Source organism: Rhyacophila brunnea, unplaced genomic scaffold, assembly GCF_057557595.1.
Source record: "Rhyacophila brunnea isolate RB1 unplaced genomic scaffold, BYU_Rbru_1.0 scaffold_7, whole genome shotgun sequence".
In the NCBI taxonomy this organism is placed as follows: Eukaryota; Metazoa; Arthropoda; class Insecta; order Trichoptera; family Rhyacophilidae; genus Rhyacophila; species Rhyacophila brunnea.
Genome location: NW_028233339.1, coordinates 10,897,473 through 10,921,233, shown reverse-complemented (window position 1 = coordinate 10,921,233; position 23,761 = coordinate 10,897,473). Strand labels below are relative to the sequence as shown.

Sequence of the window (23,761 nt, the reverse complement as noted above, 5' to 3'; positions counted from 1 at the left end):
ATAATTTATACTAGACGAGATATAAATTTTATTATTTTAAATTTAATAGTTACATATCAACTATTCCAATATCACTCTCCACTCTGCATTACGTACATATGTATTTACACGAGAGAACTTAGTATATAGAAAATTAGAATTTTGTAGTATTCAATGAAAAATTTAGTGATGAAGTAGGTACTTGTTACTTTGCACCGCGGTTTGTGCAACACTGTTCTAAAATACACGCATCAGTTTAGGATCTTTGAATGACCACCATTGATTTATGTCTTGTATTAGTATGTAAAATTCTTTAATTATAATAGGCCCAAATTGTACTGAGTATGTAATGTATTTTATTAATTCTAGCGACGCTATTGTGGAAGTAATGGATCTGTATTTTTGACTGCATTATTTTTTTTATGTTTAGATTGATTTACAATAATGCATAACGCGGTCCAAGTGTTGTTACGCCACTGTTGCCAACTTTTGCCACAGCAACCAACGCCAGACATGGCGGTCGCGGCGGCTGTCAGATATCGTTAAGGGGGGACATGCTCGTCGAAGGTCAAAATTGAGTTTTTATTGTATTTTCAAACCATGATTCTGGACACTCTTTAAGCGTTGTAGATAATCTATTTATATAATTTTGAAGTCTTATTATCCTTTATAGTTATTTTGAACATTTGATGACTGCATAAAGTATTTTTGTTACATAAAATAGTATTCTTTTAAACCTCTCGCTCTAATGTTTTAGAATATAGTCATATTTCGGTACATATCTGTGCAGCGGTGTTAAGATTTTTTACATTTATTAATTTTTAAACGCATTTATGAAACCATTAGTATAATTTATTACGAGATAATTTTTGTAAAATATTCACGATAAAAAATTATATTGATAATCTCTGTGATCCCAAAATTGACAAGAATTAGGCATTTTATTATTCAAAAAATGGGCAAGATTAACACATTTGAAGATGATTTTAAAGATATTTATTATAAGCTATGTTTTTGATCATTCAAGTGTGATAAACATCTTATGAATAATGATTGCTTTCTAATAATTATTGACCTAAGAATAAGGTAGTGTTTTTTTGAAATACGCCATTTCTTTTGTCATTCCCCAGTGGTTAAGCTACAACATACGGCCGTAGCCATAAATTGACAAACTATAATTAAAGTTAAGAGTAAAATTATGTAAACGCGCGTGTTTGAACATGTACCTAACTGATTTTTTTTTTAATTTTTTTTTAAACGGTACATGTTCAAACACGCGCGTCAATATCATTTTACTCCCTACTTCAATTATAGTTTGTCAATTTATGGCTACGGCCGTATGTTGTAGCTTAACCACTAGGGAATGACAAAAGAAATGGCGTATTTCAAAAAAACACTACCTTATTCTTAGGTCAATAATTATTATAAAGCAATCATTATTCATAAGATGTTTATCACACTTGAATGGTCAAAGACATAGCTTATAATAAGTATCTTTAAAATTATCTTCAAATGTGTTAATCTTGCCGATTTTTTGAATAATAAAATGCCTAATTCTTGTCAAATTTGGGATCACAGAGATTATCAATATAATTTTTTATCGTGAATATTTTACAAAAATTATCTCGTAATAAATTATACTAATGGTTTTATAAATGCGTTTAAAAATTAATAAATGTAAAAAATTTTAACACCGCTGCACAGTTATGTACCGAAATATGACTATTTTCTAAAACATTAGAGCGAGAGGTTTAAAAGAATACTATTTTATGTAACAAAAATACTTTATGCAGTCATCAAATGTTCAAAATAACTATAAAGGATAATAAGGCTTCAAAATTATATAAATAGATTATCTACAACGTTTAAGGAGTGTCCAGAGTCATGGTTTGAAAATACAATAAAAACTCAATTTTGACCTTCGACGAGCATGTCCCCCCTTAATGTAATAGAACAAAGCAAATCAATTTTGACGCGAGGTGACTTTATTCAAAGAATATTGAACTCTAAAAGAAGTCAGTTGGACAGAGATGGTTTATCGATAGTTTGAAACTGAACCACGAGAAGAAATAAATATAATGAACCTTTTATATGCTCTTTTTCCCTCTTCTTGCCTTTTGTCTTAGCACTCTCGATTATCATACTTATATTAGTGGCGAAGAGTAGGAGTAGGCTGTTAAGATCCGACATAAATAGTGCACATTAAACTTTTTCAGTCGAACATATTTGTTTTCATTGAACTAAGACCAGCGCACGAAATGGAAAATTTTACGAACCGGAGCGCTCGATAATCGTCCGAAAAAATGAACATATTTATATAATTTTATGTAAGTATATTTTGTAAAAATAAATGTGTTCGATTTTGTGCTATAATATGGCCAAACTAGCTCAGACGGTCAAAATAATTTTTCACGAGACGAAGTGAAGATAATCTAATGAATTTAATCTAAGAATTTAATGAACCGGAACTACGCTCCGGTGCGCTCCGGTCCATTTCGAGCTCTGACTAAGCCTACAATGTGTAGTTTGTTAGTTTTTTAAATTCAATTAAACCCTGCCTAATCCAAATCATAGTAGATAATAGTAAAAAAATATTTGTGTATCTATAGAATATCTAAAATTATTGATTAAATTATGGATAATTTTAGATATTTTATAGATAGAAGATTATTTCGAGTATGGTTTGGTTTGGAGTGGGTTTAACGAATTAAAAAAAACTAACCAATAACATCTGTAATATTATGTGTTCTTAATTCAACGAAAATAAATAAGTATGACTGAAAAAGTGTGCACATGTTCTTACTGTGCACAGTAAATCTATGCATGTGTAAACGTGATATTATATTCGCACATTATGGCACGAAAAATTATCAATTTTGCATGCATCAGAAAAACCATTCGTAGTTTAAATGTGTGCAATATCATACGGAAAAGGCGAATATTATGTATATTTAAAATTTTGTAAAATGGAGTCCCTAATATGTATTGACCCAAGCCCCCTTCAAACGTAAATCAGTCCATGTTCATATTTTAACATGTTGAAAAATATAGCCTTCGGAACTCTTCTAATGCACACTTATTAGCAATTATTGCTATTGTGCCCTAAATCAGTTATCGTTCGGGGCATCTAAGTGTCTTAAGCCACCACTAACTTGAAGTCAATGTCCATCCATATATAGACGAAGAACACCCATAACACGATTTTAATATACAGCTAGGTGGTAGGTACAAAGTGCTTTAGTTTAGCAAGTGAGTTTGTCGTATAGGCTGTCAAATAGAAAACATTAACAATGCTGTAATTATTTATGCAGGTGGTACTTTAAGTGACCCCCATGGTCTAGTTCAGGGGGGGCAAACTTTTTGGATGGAGGGCCAAATTCAAGAATTCAAAATGAGCGGCGGGCCGCAAGTAAAATACCATTTTTAGATATACACTATTTATTATTACGAAAAATAAACATTTCAAAAAAATTAGTGAGAAGAATGAAACTGTTGTACATTTTTTTAAATTCAGGTGTTAATTTTGTAGTTGATATTCTCAAAACTGCTTGTAAATGGCCATCAGAGATATTTGATCGTAAAGAATTTTTATTGAGGTTCATGATCGAAAATGTTTGTTCACATATATAAATTGATCCAAAAATAACGAACATTGTAAAATTTGGAGATTTCTTCACGACGATGCAATTCTCTTAAATCAGTATCACACTGCAGATCAATAATCTCAAGTTGTAGCTCTGTCGGTACACTATCAATATCTATTGAAATCGATGTTCAACGTAGAAAATAGTGGTTACATAGTGTGAGACGAGACGCAAGGAAGACGTACTGAGATAATACATTTACGAAACAACAATTTCTTCAAATTTTAATCTATTGTCAATATTTTTTAAAAAAAGAAAATCAGAAGTACAATTAATGATGGCGGGCCGCAAAAAAATACCCGGCGGGCCACATGCGGCCCGCGGGCCGCAGTTTGCCCTCCTCTGGTCTAGTTGGACTCTGATTCAAATCCCAACGGTACTAATAAAATCACTCTCCTTTTAGTATTTTACCACGTTTGTATTAGCTCGTATTCTTGTTTGTCCGGTACAGATTTTTTCTTGTGCAGAACAATTTTTTTAATTAATTTCCCGACTACCTAGACATTTGAAACTTTTAGAACATATCAGAACACGACGACAATGCATTCTTTTAATACTTATGGCCATCTTTAAGCAGAATTGAATTCATTTCCAGTTAATTCTGTTTTGTATGCTTCGGAAAAAAATTCGTTAAAAGTAATATTTACTACTCACTATTATTGGTTACTAAGTGGGTCCTAGCAACTAAATTATTAATATATACGTACGTTACTATGGAAATCAATATGAAATGTCAAAATGACATTTCTGTATTCTATAATATTTAGTCAGTATTTCTATTAAGTACAATAAAAAGTTTTTATTAATACATAGAATTGTCAAGTTTATATGATTCAACAGAAAACTTAAAAACGTCGTATATAAAAAGTTCTTTTTATATTGTTTATTTGTATCTGCAGACAGACGCGGACTGGTGACTTGATACAGACTCTGGTTTATTTGCTAGTCAATAAATTCAAAATTACATTAAACATACATGTAGATAACGGTAAAAAATATTTAAATAAGACAATGTGTCAAATATGAAAATCAATTAATCCTAATGCCGAATATTAAACGGCTGGAATGGCGATAAAAATATGATAAAAACACAACGATACAGCGCCAGAAATAATCATGACGTATGATCTGATTTAACAGCATCGTAACATAATTTGGATCTGTGATCCGTTTGCTTACGATTTGTAATAAGCATACATATTTAATTTGTTTTTTTTTTTAACATTTGGGACTTATTTGACTTTGACAATTCTCGTGGTGTCTTAAAAGGCTAATTCGCCCATGGTTAACATCATGGCCCCACAATGGGGGGGGGGCTGGGGGCCCGGTGTGGCGGTTCGACAAGATAAATAAGTTCAACGACATCACAAATTTGCTGTAATTGTAAGAAAAAGTTGCCTTTATTTCTTCAAGGTTATTAATGTTATTAAAATATGAGGTTATGCAATGCAATTTTTGATTGTTATGTATTGATGTGTGTGTGTGTGTGTCGACAACTCCATAATACAAGTAGATGATAAAAAATACACCGAATTCCTTTAATTTTCCATCGAACACTATTTGGAAAACACTACTGTTGAGTGTCACAATTTCTGAGCGATAGGTTCGGGGGCCCACCAAAGATTATGGCCTGGGGGCCCGTTTCAGGATGTGGGGGCCATGGTTAACATACTCGTTTGGAATGGTCTACCTTTCCTCCCCTTTATCTATTTCCCTAAGCAATGGATGAGCGAATGTTTATAAACAACATTAGGACAAACTATTTTGATTAACTTCCCGCATTGTTTTATAAGTTTGGGTCTGGAAAATAGTGGTGGAAAAATTACAAATGTTTTTATTGCATTGTTTTTTTAAGAAATTCAAATGACCATGAGATTTAATAATGTAAGTAGCTATAAAATTATTAATGTGCATTAATAATTTTAACAGGCAGTTTGCGTGAAAGCTTAACGGGTTTACAGTAATATTGAAATCACTTTAAATAAATTAGTGTTTAAATTTATTAATTAATTAATGATTCTTTGCAGTGATCGAAACTTTTAGTTTTATCCTTGACCCATTAAAAAGTAACCAGCGGAAGTAAAATTCCGAAAGGTTTCTTAAAACAAGCCTTAAATATTACGAGAGTTGAATTAATATATTATGTACTTTATTTTGCGCGCATGCGCCGGTCAATTATTTACGTTTTTCCTTTTAACCGAGGAAGTTACTCAAGAATCAATTCAACAGACACGAAATAACCAATGCGCGGAAAAATTGAAATACCTGACTAATATTTATTTTATTACCAGTGGCGCATCAAATTTGTTATGTGACTGGTGGTATAATGTAAAAACTTAGTCAATCTTTTAAAAAACTTACTTAAATAATATAAATAGAGATAGCCTAGTTAGGCATTGTAACAAGTCAACAATTTAAGTATCATTAAATCGTATGATGCCATTTTGATGTAGAAAGATTTTTTCTTTAGAAAGTTAAAGATATTATCATAAATTCGAATAACTCTGTCTTGGATAAATTATAGATAATATAGAGAGCTTTAGATTGTTTCCTTATTCAACTATAAACTTTCATTGGCGATTGCTTAAATCTATAATCTATATATTATAACTACGCCCAAAAATCTAATTTATAAGATATCGCTTTTAGAAATCATGACTCACTTAAAATGTCCAAGCTATATCACTCCAGCGATCAAATCTGTAATCTTATACGTTTCGGAACCAGGATATTATCTATGGGAAATAAACGACCATACTAATATTTCCGAATAGAAAAAATACCCTACGCCAATCAGGGATGGTCACAATTATAAGTAAAACTACAATGATGTGTTATATGTACAGTTTGGACGAACATTCCAGGATAGTTTAACTTATTAAGATTGGTGAACTGCGTTGTATAGGTCATAAACCGCCAAAGACAGTAATTTTGAGTAATAAAATAGGGCAGGAGAAGAAGCAGGCCAAAATATAATAAAGATTTTTGTTAGCTAAGTCGAGGTACTGGTGACTGTTGTACATATTTGCTGGAATGAAATGCCAATAGAAATGGCGTATTTCAAAAAAATAATACCACAAGAATAATCTCAGGTCAATAATTATTATGCAACAATCATTATTCGTAGAATGTTTTATCACATTTGAATGGTCAAAGACATAGCTTATAATCGGTATCTTTAGAATTATCTTCAAATGTGTTAATCGTGCCCATTTTTTGAATAATAAAATGCCTAATTCTTGTAAAATTTGGGATCACAGAGATTATAAATATATTTTTTTATCGTAAATATTTCACTATATAATGTTAACAACAATTTTACAAATGGTTTTATAAATGCGTTTAAAAATTAATAAATGTAAAAAATCTTAACACCACTGCACATGGATGTACTGAAATATGACTATATTCTGAAACATTGGATCGAGAGGTTTAAAAGAATACTATGTTATGTAATAAAAATACTTTATGCAGTCATCAAATGTTTAAAATAAATATAAAGGATAATAAGGCTTCAAAATTATATAAATAGATTATCTACAACGTTTAAGGAATGTCCAGGCGTATGCTCTGAAAATACCATAAAAACTCCATTTTGACCTACGTGGCGCATGTGGGCCGCAATCTTAAACAATCAGCGTATTGATTCTAGCGATGAAGAACCGTGTCCGGAAATTTGTAAGTATGCAGTTCGCCGTATCACACAACCGTGAAATGGTGTATCGGAAATATGTGGTCGTATATTAAAGTCTGCCCAACCTCTTTGGGTGGTATAGTACTGAGATAAAATTCATTTCTAAATAAAACACGGTTATTGTTGGTTTACTTACAGGAAACCAGCGGTAAACAAATTTTGAAAATAGCCGATATACTGGATTATTTGTTACGTTAGGTTAGGTTACGTTATGATCTAATAAAATTGGAAAATTATTGTCTGCAATGTTGAACGAACAACGCGTATTTTTTTCGGTTACATATAAATTGTACGTATGCAGTTAATCGTGGGACACTTATTCGTACGCCGCAGTACGTGAAACATGAGTTCGTATAACATTTTATCAAATGACGAGTTCTTCGTTGAACCGTGGAATACATTTCTACGTATCTTACAAAATGCGGCGATAGTTTGCAAATAGTACTGTTCCAATTAGATTAACCTTAACCTAACCCAACCTAACCTAACCTAGTAAAGACATCTCCACATGTTACAGCATATGTACAAATTACTCCACGGTGAAATGTTCAACGAAGAACTCGTCATTTGATTAAATGTTACACGAACTCTTGTTTCACGTACTGCCGCACACGAATAAGTGTCCTGCGGTAAACTGTTTACGTACAAATTTCCGGATACGATTTTTTCATCTCGGTGCTATAGAGATGACCGTATAGTACACTGTTATCACGGCGAACTGTGCTACGATGAAATGTAATACGTACAATTTACATGTAACCATGAATACCTGGCTGGTGGATATTTCACCTATAAGTCGCTGCGACAATAGTCAAAAGAAGTTCCATATTAATATGTTTATTCATTAGGAACTAAGATCAGTATCCACGTACGGAATAAATATAACATTATTATTAAGTGTATGTGTATGTACGCCTCTTAAGATATGATTACCTGGAATTCGCAAACGAATTCATGACATGGTGAGTGCATGCATTTCATTATTTTGTACGCCGGATAGTTGCATAACTTATGATGGGTGATTATTGCAAACCGCAGTGGAACTCACCTGCCCGTGCCGTGTTGCCTGCGCGCTAAATTACGTAAACAAATAATAATAAAGGTACGCCGTAGATAGATTGCAGATAGGTAACACTTACTAGAATAATCGAAATTAGTATTCCGAGACGAACGCGGCACCAATAAACAAGTGACCAATGACATCGTATCGATCGTGGTGTGTTCGATTTATAAAATCTGAAGGTACAATCAGTTCTCTCATATTAAAATTATTCAATCAACTTTATTTGTCCCATGACAATTATTATGCACGTATAACGGCCCTAATTTTTCACATTTTCATCCAGTTTACCGTAGCATTGATTTTTCAAGACTTCTTCACGTTAATATTCAAATCGACGGAAGAATAATTGTCGTGCAACCTGTCGATTGTCTCTTGAATGATCTCAATTAAGCTGTATCAAACACTCATATCACTCAGTTTAAACCAAATACTGCTTGTTCGATGCTTGACGAAAGGTCAGATTAATCGCATATTGAGTTTAAAGAACGGATACTTGCGGAGGATACTTGAGAGTATCAACGTTGGACCTGGCTCGATCACATACAATAGAATATAGATGCCTCAATAGACTGTTAACTTGACCTACCTTGAATCCAACAGAATTGTATTGTCCTGAAATATGAAAAAATATGAAGCTACGTGATGCTGGCATAGTTTGAGAAGAAACAAGAAGACTAACAAGTGACAGAGATTAAACATATGGTTACAGTCCTACAAACGTATCTAAAGAACGGACAAAAATGGAACTACGAACTACCATATGGACGCCATTTTAAAAACGTCATTCAAATGTCAGATTCTGTAGTTGCGAGTCTTGATTAGGTAGTTTTCGACAGTGGCTCCCCCATCCATTTTTTGATAAATAAGTTTGTAGGTTTGTAGGTACTCTAAACCTGCGCGGGCATTAACTCCACCTTTGGTTGAGTTTTTGTGTATGTATGACCATCTATACCCCGCACAGTCATACCATGGCGACTATATTCTACACTTGCTACGGTGGAAGGGTCGTCAGGCGAGCGGGGGGGGGGGGATTAACGCACCGGTGGTTTATGTAGGCGAATACAATAAGAAGCGAACATGGACTAAGCAGGTCAGGTAATTCCAAGATGTTTAAAAAATGTTTAAAGCAGGTCAATATATTTTTTAATATTTTCACTTAAGTACGTAATTTAGATTCTAATAATGATATTTCATTAGCCTATTCCGTAGACGAAGTATATTTAATGATGTTTATGGGGTAAGATCAGAGGGTCGACTTTTTGTACCATTTCCGATCCTATGGGCCTCCACAGAGTGAAGGTTTTTGTATTAACAGATTTTTATTTTTACGAGAAAAGGATGTTAACCACTTACTCAATCTAGTATGTCAGACTTCCAGCACAAATTGAAAAACGATATGTGCATTTTGCCAGACCTAGGATTCGAACCTGGGACCCACGATATTATAAGCTGACGTGTAAACCGCTCGACCATTAAAGGCGTTCGAATATTCGATGTCTACACGAATAGAAATACAAAGATCACGTTAACAAAATGTTAAAAAGGTACATATTTCTTAGCACCTACTTTGTTCTAAAATTAAGTCAAATTCAGTACTAAAGTCGTAAGACTTTCTGTCACTTGTATCATTATTTTTCGTTGTCCAAAAACAACTGGATTGGATGCACAGCAGATATTTTTTTTGAAGTTCAACCTAACATTAAATTTGATGACACCTGACGTTATGACATGTAATTTAGGAGTGACACGTACAGTACAAATACCTGTAGACTTTTGTAAACCAAAATGTTTTGACGGCTACAATCGCGACACACGGAATGTGTTGAAATATAAGCTCCATAATATTACTATCTAAATGGACTGTTGTTAACGTCCTTTGCCCCCAAGTTTAAACATTTTGTTTATGTAATAATTAGTGTATGTACCTCGACAGTTACTTGATGAAAAATAGTGTTACATAAAGGATGAACGTAAGACGTTATGTGAATAGAAAGTTTCACAGGTTGACACCCACGATGGCCGCGCGGCGTGGGTCCCAGGTTCGAATCCTGGGTCTGGCAAGTACACATATTGTTTTTCAATTTGTGTTGGAAGTCTTGATGAACTTTTGAGGGCTTCAGTTAAAATTATCAATATATTCAAATTATTTGTAAAAAATCACTAGTTCTACAATTTTGATTAATACATATCTTTAAAGGTCAACATAATACATGTAAGTATGTAGGTTTTTGCTATAAAATAGTATTTTAAAAATATATTAATAGCTATATTTATTAATAAGCATCTACTTCTGTTTTTTAAATGTTTAAGAAATATCGGTATTAATACCGGTATTCAATAAGAAATACCGAAAAACCGGTATTGACATTTTCATTCGGTATTGCAATCCCTAGTCGTTAGTATGCACCCAAATTTTATGTGGGAGACGGTCCGAATATATCAAATCAAATGAAGATGCAATTGAGAGATAAAATGAAATCCGTTGAATTATCATTTTGATGTATTATTATTCCAATACACGTGTATTCTAATTTGTAATTTATGATGACTGCTGCATTGTTAAATTCAATATTTTCAAAAATATATATAAAATTTATTAAATCATTGGACCAGCTGTCAAGACCATCATCCACGTCTCTGTTTACGCGTCTTGTCGTTAATTAGGTAGGTATCTATTTTTTTTACAACGTGTAGTGGTAACACTAGTTATTTTACATATTATGTTTCATATTATGGGATTCAAGTTCATTATTCATGCTGTTACATGACAAGTTATATCTGCATTTGTGTGCAATCTCGAAAGCCACAATCTTGTCACCAATTAGTGGTAATGGCCCAACACTCATAAACATCACTCACGGGGAAAATAATTACTCCTTTTCACGTCCGATAAATTGTGAGGAAATTATGACAAAAATGGCAGGTGTTTCTCTGATGCGACATTTTATTCCAGGGAAACATTTTGCCGCTCAAAGTTTCCTCACCTTTGTTTTAATTGTATAAAATTTGCCTAAATGTTCAATATAGTTCATTGTTCTTTTCGGTGTTATGACTAAGTATTATTATTTATTCTGAATCAAACCATTTTCTCACAATACTGATGATGACAAGTTATTAGTTACTCTATTGTACATTGTTTATTTTGTCTTCGATTGTTTCACACATATGATAATATGTTATGAAGTTACGATACATAATCGTACGTACAACACGTGCAAAATGAAAGGTGAATTACATTACATTGATAAACTGGTTACCTGGGCATTTTAAATAAAAGCAACTTAATATATTATTATCTATATATGTATTATCCTATTCTTAACTTAGGTACTTACATAGTATTAAAGGATGTACTATTGTTGAAAATGCATACCTAATAATTTTCAAAAAATCTCAGATCATAGATATTATGGACAAAGTGAGATGAAGTGGGAGAAATGGTAGTGCTATGAATTTTTTAAGAATTTTCGTTTATTTATCTGTATAGTGTTCAAACGTTTTTAAAGTCATGTCAAACGAAATAACAATATTTTTAATTAACCATTGTTTGAACATAGATAATTTTGAAAACACTTACTGAGAAAATATATTATAACCTATAGAAAACAATCTTTATGAAAAAAGTAAGACACCCCACCCCGTAGGAGTCGGACCTGCATCTCTCGGGTATCGCGCCCATGCACGTACACCACTATGCTGAAGGCGTCATACTAGGCAATTTTATTAGATTCAGTATGAACATTAATTCAATTTTCATACCTGATTTTAGCAAAATTCATGAATTCAAAAATGAAAATTTAATCTAACCTAACAAATAATCCAGTATATCGGCTATTTTCAAAATTTGTTTGTCGCTGGCTTCCTGTAAACCGACAAGAACCGTATTTTATTTAGACGTGAATTTTATCTCAGTAATATACGCCCCATAGATATTTGATGGTCTTTAATATACGACCATATATTTCACGGTGAAGTGTGATACGGCGGACTGCATACGTACAAATTGCCGGACACGGTTGTGGATAGCCTTAAAGGTGTCCCTTCGATGGACAAGTTGCTTATTTAACACACTATTTCACGCAATACTCTTGTGGTTAAGTAAAAACATATTATTGAAAGCCTTGCAAACGAGTCGTTTTGTAGAAAGTTGATCGAGTATTGGATATGATATCCTGTTTACACAGTTCAACTTTCACTGGACATTTAACAATGTAAATATTATAAAAAGGTATAAATATTTTTAGTTTTTATTCTTCAGGTTCACAGTTTTGATGATTCATCCTTCATTCATATTCATAGAGTATAATATATAAATATCCACTAGGTACAAAGTAAAATTAACATATATATACTGTCATAATATTATCTTGTCGCCATAAGCCAATTTTATTGTTAGTTACGAGAAATCTGGAAAAAATTTCTTCAAATTTTATGATAATTTTCATGTTATAACAAGAAGAGTGACTTCATCATTAGATGAAGAGTGTCGGGGTAGGTTATGGAGATCCGCCATAAATAGTGCATACTAAACTTTGTCAGTCATACTTATTTATTTTCATTGAACTAAGAATATAAATTACAGAGTGTGTTTTACAATTACACCATGCTTAAGCCATCATAATTAGTATCTACTCACAGTGGCGGGTTTAGGGATCAGACGCACTGACTGATTTTGAGCCCTCCCACCAAAAAAAAAAAAAAAAACCATAAATCAGAGCCTTTATCTAAAAATGATTATTATTGAGAATGTAAGTGATGAGTTATGACACATAATATATAGTTAATTTTTTGTATATAATTAATAAGCATATGTTTGAGTGGTTATATTTGAAGGCTATTCGATAATATTAGCAGGAATTTTGTTATGGTTTGGGTAATATTGTATAAGAACTAAATTTCTGAGAAATACCTACGCATGTTTTTTAAGTTTTGCTATATTTTTTCTAAATTATAAGACCAGCTTGAACTCTTTCGAGGTCCTTTTTTAAATCTTCTGACGAATCAATGGAATTATCTGCGTCAAAGAAAATCACCCCTGCCTACCCATGAGATACAATACCTTAGGTAAATATTTTTTTGTGTATTGTCCATCCATACATACATTGACGAAAAAAAAACATATTATTAATGCAAATATGAATAATTCAATCGTTACAATTAATGTTATTGATACGTTATTATAACTGTGACTCAGTGGCGAAGGGTGGAGGTAGGCTGTTAAGATCTGACATAAATAGTGCATACTAAACTTTGTCTGTCAAACGTATTTGTTTTCATTAAACTAAGACTACAATGTGTAAATGGCGATTGTTAGTTTTTAAAATTCAATTAAATCCTGCCCAATCCAAGCCATAGTAAATAATACTAGTCAAAAAATATTCGTTTATTTATAAAATATTTTTTATCGATTATTGTTTGGTTGGGCAGGGCTTTTAATTTTGGGCAATGAATTTAAAAAAAACTAACTATCACCATAATGTAATATGTATTCTTAATTGAACGCAAACAAATAAGTATGATTGAAAAAGTGTGCACTATATTTATGTCGGATTAACCATAGCGTACCTAAACTATTATGGTTTGGTTTAGGCAGGGTTTCATTGAATTTTAAAAACTAACCAACACCATCTGAAAAAACCGATAAGTATGACTGACAATGTTTAGTGTGCACTATTTACGTTGAAACTACACAGCCTACCTCCGCCCCTCGCCACTGCAGTGTGGCTAGTACCTTATGGTATTCGTTCCCAATGAAAACTTTTCATAAAATTGATTAATTGATATTCTATTTTATTTTTTGATTAAAATTGACTTACCTATCATCAAGAACGGTGCAGCAAGGTTGATTCCAATGAATTCAATCCCTAGATAAATGGCAACCCCAAAAGCAGAAGCTGTGGCCATCACTGCTGATATGTTCCCAAGCAATCCCAGCCAGGGCTTCGACCGCACCTTTATTTCATGAATAAATCAAAAGTCATTAGTTTTTCGCTCCAGGATTGTAACGACAAATAAATTTAGCATTAAAGTAGATTTGAAAACTTTCTATTACGGCATGCGTTGAAAGTTTAGAAAATTTACACAGTGTTAGAATAATAATATGATACCTACATTTTAATAAAAATCATTAATCTGTAGTAAGATGGCTAAATACGACATGTCAGTTTTTTTTTCTAAATTGTTCAGGAGAGCAATTTTAAACTTCGAAATAACTTCAAACAATGGACATATCACATACTGACACAGCTTATTTCTCCCAACCTATAAGACATAGACATACCATATTTTGATATCCTGTAGATCTCACTGAGACGAGTTTTATGGTAGGTATACATAACTTAATTTGCCAAAAAAACTGACATAGCATGTTTTGCAATCTTACTCGTACTACAGAAATGAGGTAACTATATGGCGGAGACCAATACTATTAAAAGGCTTTATGACAAGGCGCGCATATTGGGAGGAGTTTCGAGTTCAGACCCCCCCCCCCCCAGGAACGGAAAAAATACAAATTAGTTAGGTGAATGGAATATCACCTTTTTTCTCTTCGTCAGACATCACTATGAAGGTTATACTGTTCGAGTTCGATAACCACTTGTATATGAGACAGTTAAAGCAACATCGTAGATGAGTAAACTTTGGTACACCTGCTGGACATTTTTTATCGTTCCACTTAAAATTCTGAGTGTCTCGGTAAGGAGAATGTACCCGGAATAGGCGAGATAAATGTGGAAGTTTATGGCACCTGATAGATTTTGTTAACCCCGCCCACTCCCGTCATTTTAATATTCAATAATAAATTATTATAGATATTTTTTGAAATTCTCTCTTTCGAAAATCGACTTGTGGATGCGACAGTTAATGCAACATGCACAATAAATCGTAGATGAGCAAACTGTATTACACCTGCTAGACAATTGTTATCGTTACACTTAAAATTCGAAATGTCTGGGTAAAGGGTATGTACCCGGAAACTGCTATGGTTGAAGCGACGGGAAGTCATAACTAGTAGGCCTTGTAGATTTGGTTAACCCCGCTCACTCCCGCCACTTAAATATTCAATAAATTATTGTAGATATTTTTCGAGATGGACCCCCTCCAATTCATTTTTCTATGTGCGCGCCTGTGTCAGAATGTACTATTTTTATTACTTACCCAATCAGACATCATACACGTGAGGATGGAAAAGAGTCCCATGATTACGAAGGTGGACATGAAGTACGGCACTACGGTTCTGGTGTTCCGCTCCAGTTCGTGGTCCAGAGTTCGTGACGCGAATCGTGCTATGGAGATGTGCTTGAACATCCCTGAGTCTTGTACGCGACCAACAGTCTCTAAGAATGTTTCCTCCCATTCTGCTCCCCTAAATAGAAAAAAAAAATATTTTTAGTAAATATTGCCATAGCACAAAAAATAAAAATTAATAGTAAAACCACCAGAATCATTGACTACCGTGGAATATTAAGCGCAGATTATGGTTGCTGCATTAAGTATACAAGAATAGGCAAAAAGAAAAATCTACATAGTTTAATTGGCTGTAAACAAGAGTTATTCAATTCAGCGCTCGAAATGGAAAAGTTTACAAACCGGAGCTGTCGACAATTTTCTGAAGATATTTACATAGTTATTAATGTATATTTTATAAAAAATAAGTGTGTTAGATTTTTTATTTCTATTATATGGCATATCTATCTCAGACAGAACTCCGGTGCGCTCCATTTCGAGCCCTGATACAATTATGTCAATGAGTTATGATTAGGTAATAGGTATTTTAACAAGCTTGTGAATATTGTTTGCGCTGTCTTATCCGGGCTTGGAATGATGTACTTATATAAATATATATTCAATATTTAATGTAGTTGTTTCTTATTTACATCGCAATGTATGATATTTATAACACAATAATTAAAAATGTAACATTCTTAATTCTATTTTTTTAAATTCCAATTTTTTTTCAATTTTAATTTAATATAGGTTGAGATGAAACTTTGAAAAAGGTTGTTAAGGCATTCATTCGAGTAGTAATAAGATATGCTTGGACGAGAAGATGACAATAGTTAGCATAGCTTTATTGTAAAATAAATGACATTATAAAAAATCTTTCGCTTCGACAAAGATAATAGAAAAAGTAGGTTAGTAAAATTAATACATGACTATCCGCGATGGAAGTTTTTGAATTCCCGATCATCTGGCAGATTATTAAATTATATTTTTTTCAATGTGATCGACTGCCCGAATTGTTAGCAGTTATTTCTTGTAAAAATCTTCTCAGAAACCTCTTCGGTAGTCGACTAAGATCTACACCGCATTGACGGATTGTAGAACCAATAATAATGTAGTTATTATTGTCATCATTGTTCTCATTTCACTACATTATATCTCTACAATAACAAGACAAAAACTTTTTATAAACATTGATGTAAACAGATTCGCAATTGTATTATCACTCAGCAGTGATACATTATAAATAATGTGAAATGTAACACACTGTGTGGATTGGTTGTATACATACAAAATAATCTTATCATGAGGAAGCAAAACAATTTACGATTCAACGTTTACGACATACGAAACATTGTTTTATTTGGAAATGTTATGGATGCAATGTGATGTGATATCAGAGCTCATTATTTAACAATACCAGGGGTCGAAATAGACCGGAGCGGACCGGAACGCAGCTCCGGTTTATGACATCCCCGAGACCATCACGACGTTTCGTTTAGTTCTAACTTATGAAGAATATAACTAAATTCATTTCATCTTTTCAGTTATAGCATATGGACATAACCACCGCCATCTTAAGATTAATATAGCCTGAGCATAACTTTTTGCACAAGTAACGAGTGGTCCACTTTTCAGCTGTTAAAATCAGATCCCAGATTGCTTCATATATCGATTCGCCCTTTCTCGTTTCAAATTGAATTATAGAAAATTCTCAAATGAAATATATTAACTATCAGTGTTATTAATAAATAATATACATTCCTGTTATTCATCAGCTGTCAAAGTCAGACTAGTCTTTCAAACAAAAACCGGTGGTTATATCGATTTCCAAAAAAATAGTAGCATTGATCTATGCATTACATTTGTAGAAGGAGTGATAATGCTAGTGTATTATTTATCTTGTAAATTATCTATTCAAATCAAACCATTCCCTGTGTGAACACGACAAACGCGTGAGTATGAGCACTCTATAGAACAATGACAGGCAATGACAGTTCGTACATAGACAACAACGGGAGGGGCGGAAAAAGTAGGACCAGTCGTTGTGAATGTATCGGCTTTCTACTTGTGTTGGCAATGACATAACACATCGCCTCCAGGAATCCCTATCGCTAGCCAGTATTCCTGCATCATTTCAGGTCATACCAGCACCCGTAGCTCCGCTGTATACACTGTATAGATGGTATTTAGCAGCCTTCCAGGACGCCATAATCCACTTGGTTTGAAGAACGGGTATACACTTTTTTAATGTTTTCGGAAAAATATCGATTTGTAAAATATTACACTTTATAAAATGTATCAGACTACTGTCGGACTTGTCGATAACCGGAAGTCGCTGTAGTCGCATATGGAAGACTCCTCAGTGACGTACCTGTCATGGTGGCAACGTGTGTTTAAAGAATGTATCGCCTCTCTTTTCAGATGTGACTACTTTTCTTCTTCGCAATAAACCAAAAGATTACTAATAATAATTTTAATATTACTCCAGAAAGTTTTATATATAATATTTATTATAAAAAGCGTACAATTACGTAAATTGATAGTAATGATAAATTTAGGGACGTTCCTCATTTAAAACGGAAGTGCAAAGAGAGGCTTGTTAGTTCACTGTTTTAACACGTGGACAAGAAGTTCTTGTTCGACAATATTTTATAACGTAGTACCTATTGGCATGAAGTTAGTTAATCATAAAATGAGAAACACATTTTAAATGGGTTTAGTAAGTATTGAAAATATCACATTCAAGAATAATTAATATTTATACAAATTAATTCCCTAATTAGCCATACTAGTAATTAAATAAATAATAAAGGAAAATATGTAAACAATTCGAGAATCAATATTGATTATTTGTATCTATAATGGTGGCAAAAATTCTTTTGCATTGTTATAAATTGGTTTAATGACATATTAAAATCGATACAACAAATTAAACATGCCACTTAAGGCGTTGAAGCTTGCCATTACGAATCAATAAACAATGGATGATTTAACAAGTATGGAGTCTTAATAACCCGTATCAAAATAATCAATTAAGATACATAATAAAGATGCAGTATTAGAGCTTATAGCAGGGTTGGCGAACCTTTTTACGTAGGCGTGCCAAAATTTCCCTAATACTATTTTTCAACTGTCTGACGTGCCGAGCAGTTGTGAGGAAAATTCTATTAAAAAAATGATGATGTTCTTGACAATACTCATAGAACATAACACATAAATGTAGCTTTAACACTTTTTTAATTACGCCATAAATTTCGGTTCACCAATTTTGAAACTGTCAGATTTACTATTACTGGTTTCACCAAGTTTTTGTTTCTTATTTGATGGAGTCATTTTTGTGGGTGGAAATGTTTTTTTTTTGTTATTGTATTAATTAGTTTGGTTATTTTCGCATAAATTGACAGCAGAATTGCTCCGATCAGGTGAGGTATTCTCTCGCTACAGTGGTCTCAACCATTGTAAATTGATCAAAATTAGAGGTTCGCGGCGCGGCATTCCCCGCCGCCTGATGAGGTTAGTGCGATAATATTATATGTGAAGCATAAAGTCTAAGGACCGACCTATCCAATTATATATTTAAATTATACCTAATGCTTATTCTTGAAGAGTATTTTTCTGCTATTTTTTTACAATGTGATCTGTCATTTATTATTATTAGGTATTTTTCTCTTCAAACGCGTGTCATAAGTTTGCCACCACTGGCTTATATGATTGATGATCGAAATGCTTCATTTATACCACTATAAAATGAAAAATTTTTGTTGAAAATAAATCTTTTATTATATTTTTGAGGTTGTTTGCATTATAAAGTTATTTAAAAATATTTATTTATTCAATAAATAATTCACAAGATTTGATAGCACATTCGCACGAATCCAGTGGATACAGGTACGAGTCACATTAGGCGACATATTTTTTTTTCAAAAATAATTATTCTCGAATGTATTTTTCCAAAGGTTATCTAGAGGTTTTTTTTCCAAATTATGTATACAACATAAAATTGTTAAAACAACCACCTAACCTTAACTAAGTACATTAAAAAAAGTTATTCATTCTGAGAGTATAGAAGAGCAACATCAAATAGTTCGACCACATGATTAGAGGTTGTGATCGATAAAATTTTCAAGAAATAATTAGAAAAGGTGAACCTCGAATCTCGAGAAATCATCAATGAGAATCTCGAGAATTTGAGAAATTCTTACATTTTAAAAAAATAACAAAGGGGTAAAATTCGCCATAAAAAGGTAAAACACTCGACTCTGAAACGAAAATTTTCCGGCAAAAAAAAATGGCAAGAAAAGCTAAAGAAAAAATAGCTCTCGGCTTTGAATTGGGACCGATTTTTTAATTCGCCGGTGATAATAATGATAAATACGGTATATATATAATTTTTGGTAAAAAGATCATAAAAAGGGTCTAAAATTTTAACTTAAACAGATTCTGCCTGCAGAATTCTCGAGAGACATCAATACGTAAACCAATCGTAAAAGATTTTTCGGTTGTCACCGCGTATTATTCCTTCTTCTTTCCACGTCGTTTCGGGCTCGTTGCAGAGGTCATTCTTAAGAGATAATGTATTGATGTGCAATCCAAAAATCCACGATAAAAAAAACGGCGAAAAGTTTCAAAAATTATATAAGTACCTACCTAAACCAATTTAATTCTCAAGAAAAACAATCTTGAATCCAAGAATTCTGGAGACGAAAAAAAGTCAAAAAATCACAAGTTCTACACACGACACACAGTAAGCATCACAGATGCACCGAGCAAAATTTGCGTTGATAGGAAGGTAGGAATATTTCAATTTAGTATAGAAATATTGTAAATTTACACGCGAATAAGTAAAAAGGAGAACAAGTATGTTATATTTATAACAATAATATATAATATACAATACAAAGAGCTGTAATTATTCTGACGCATTCATATGGCATTTATAATTGTTTCATTTCATTCCAGCGATGTGTGAAGCATGTACATAAATGAGTTCTGTAATAAATAACTCGGCAAAATTGAAACCTGTTACTTAGGAGAAAGCCACACATTAAAATTGCATCTGCAACCAGCGGCATATAGATAGAACTCAGCTAATCTAGACATTGTGTATGAACATCTACGGTCGGGTGGTTTTAGTCTTAAATAACTTAATACATATAACGTTAGTAAAGTAACAGAACAGTTGTTCTTTTTCAGGTATCGTCATAATCGTAAATCGGTAAAAGAAATCTATTAATGAGCCAGAAAGATTACCGATGCATATTATGTGTTTTAGAAAAGTATGCATAACATATAGATACAATTGAGTATATATGTTATTTCCCCATTTATATGCTAAGGCATACTAGCCTTATTGTCCCGTAAAAAGTTAATTCGATCAAAAGATTTAAATAAATGATTTCCCTGGAACAATCCCAACATACCTTCACCAGGGGAGGTTATCTTTTATTTGTCACGCCACAGAATATGTCAATATAACGGGTATGAAATTCAGACAGGTGGTGAGAGTTAAATATTACTGAAGTAACTGACCGTGGGTCCCAGGTTCGAATCCTAGATCTGGCAAGTACACATATTGTTTTTCAATTTGTTGAGTCAGGGTATGGACCTAATAGGTTGAGCAAGTGGCTGACATCCATTTCTCGTAAAAAACAAAATCTGTTAAGGGGGTACATGCTCAGCGTAAGTGAAAATGCAGCTTTTGTTCTATTTTCAATGCATGATCCTGGACATTCCTTAAACGTTGTAGATAAACTATTTATATAATTTTGAAGCCTTATTATCCTTTATATTTATTTTAAACATTTGATGACTGCATAAAGTATGTGTATTACATAAAATAGTATTCTTTTAAACCTCTCGCTCTAATGTTTTAAAATATAGTCATATTTCAGTACATAAATGTGCAGTGGTATTAAGATTTTTTACATTCATTAATTTTTAAACGCATTTATAAAACCATCAGTATAATTTATGTCGACATTATTATAGTGAAATATTAATGATAAATAATTATATTGATAATCTCTGTTATCCCAAATTTGACAAGAATTAGGCATTTTATTATTCAAAAATTGGGCAAGATTAACACATTTGAAGATAATTCTAAAGACACTAATTATAAGCTATGTCTTTTACCATTCAAGTGTGATAAACATCCTACGAATAATGATTGCTTTATAATAATTATTGACCTAAGAATAAGGTAGTGTTTTTTGAAATACGCCATTTCTTTTGGCATTCCCCAGTGGTTAAGCTACAACGTACGGCCGTAGCCATAAATTGACAAACTATAATTGAAGTAGGGAGTAGAATGATGTTAACGCGCGTGTTTGAACATGTACCGTTTAAAAAAAATCGGTAGGTATTCTTTCTTAAAAATCTCATTTCTAGATTTTTAAAAAATACAACAAAGCTACCATAATTTCGGTATGTCCATACCATAGTTTGGTTCGAAATACTATAAATTCGTAATAGAGGTAAATTTATCGAGCCGAGAAAACAAAAGTTTCTTTAGAAGGAAAAAGTCCCTAGTAAAATATTTTCTCACTCAAAGTCCCCATTACGTTTACGTGACATACAAAAACCTGTAGGTATATACTATAATTTTTGGAACCGTGTAATATATTTCGGTGACAAAAACATGGCAATACTGCCCCTAGCATAGCAATAAGTAACTTCTGTTTTTATGTCTATTTACTTTATACGTATTTTTTGTTACATGTAATTTAATATGACATTTATTATTACAATCAAGGTTATAGTAAAATTATTAATCGAAACTGTGAAGTCTAGCAAAAACTTAACAAATCAATGAATCCATTTTATTTGTCCCGGTGTGTATTAATTTAATAACTGACTAATGCATCTGAAAGCTTGTTTCAACATTAAGTGAGATCATCAGCTAGTTTCTAACTGCAGTTTTTTTTATCCTGCATTCAATTAGTATGTGTTCTCAATTGAAAATCAAGTAGCCTCTAAGACGTAAAAACATATTATAATTATTTAATCGTGTATATATTAGTATATTTTATTATTAATAAGTGAACGGATCTGCACGTCTAATTATTAACACGGTGCATGTCTAAAAAAATAGAAACGTGTATAAATTTGACTAAATTATTAATATGAATGATTCGATATTTTGTAACGGTACTAATGCATGTGCAACGTCTACTGTAAATTCCCGTAAACGTTGTACAGTAGTTGAAAAAGTTTGGCAAGAAAGAACGGCTGGTAATTGATATGATTTATAGCAATCATTGAGTTTAAACAATGTGAATATAACTTTCATTTGTAAAATCCGCTAAATTTATAAATTTATCTATTACACATTTGAAAATGGAACGTGTCCATTTGACAAGGCATTTATCAAGGAAAAGGATCATCTTCAATATACAGGGAAGGAAGAGGATGATTGGGAAAACTAAACTAAGGTGTACCTATGGTATGTGTATACACTATCCTTGAGACGAGGTACCATAGACATTGAAGATGTCAGAAAGCGTATACTGGAATATCAAACGCAAAATCCTATGGCATTCCATAGGATTTTGCGTTTGATATTCAAAAGTACAAAACTATAATTTTATGTATGTTATATTATTAAGAACACAAAACAACACAGGATCGTATCATTGTTTGTAGAAATAATTGTATCCGACATGGTCATGTCACGTGTGTCTTATTAAACTTATTAAAAAATGTTATTTAATATTATGATTTTCATATTAATTCCCGAACTGAAGCGACATTTTTATGTTTTCCAGAAAGCGGTAGTGTCGAATATTTCATGAACCGAAGCAGCGTTCCGTGCGTTCTGGTCCATTTCGAGCGCTGTAAGCAATTATAAACTTCTATAACAATTACTACGTGTTAATTAATGCTTCATAAAAATTACTCTGTCTCTTTCTAATGGAATAAAATATAATAATGTGTCTTTATAAAATGTTAAAAATGAAAACACAACTTTTTTTCACTATTTTACTAGATTTTAAAGATAACTAAATTTTGTTTTTCTCGAATTTTCGTATTCTTTCGCAGTAATTTATGGCGTTTAGTATTTTAATATTGTTAAGCCCTGCTGGCAACTATAGTATATACCAGGCCTGGGCAAACTTTTCGGATGAAGGGCCACATTAGGAATATACAATGAATGTC

The 23,761-nt window shown here is 32.5% G+C and overlaps 1 protein-coding gene across 1 annotated transcript in view; it reads right to left on the bottom strand.

The window, feature by feature from the left end:
- Ptr (patched domain-containing protein) overlaps window positions 1-23,761 on the bottom strand; it is a 183,889-nt gene that overhangs the window by 14,451 nt on the left and 145,677 nt on the right. The window contains exons 5-6 of the mRNA XM_085957600.1: window positions 15,536-15,743; window positions 14,197-14,332 (exon numbers count right to left, since the gene is read on the bottom strand). Of these exons, the coding sequence (XP_085813726.1) occupies window positions 14,197-14,332; window positions 15,536-15,743 (344 nt within the window). The remainder of the gene's footprint in view (window positions 1-14,196; window positions 14,333-15,535; window positions 15,744-23,761) is intronic.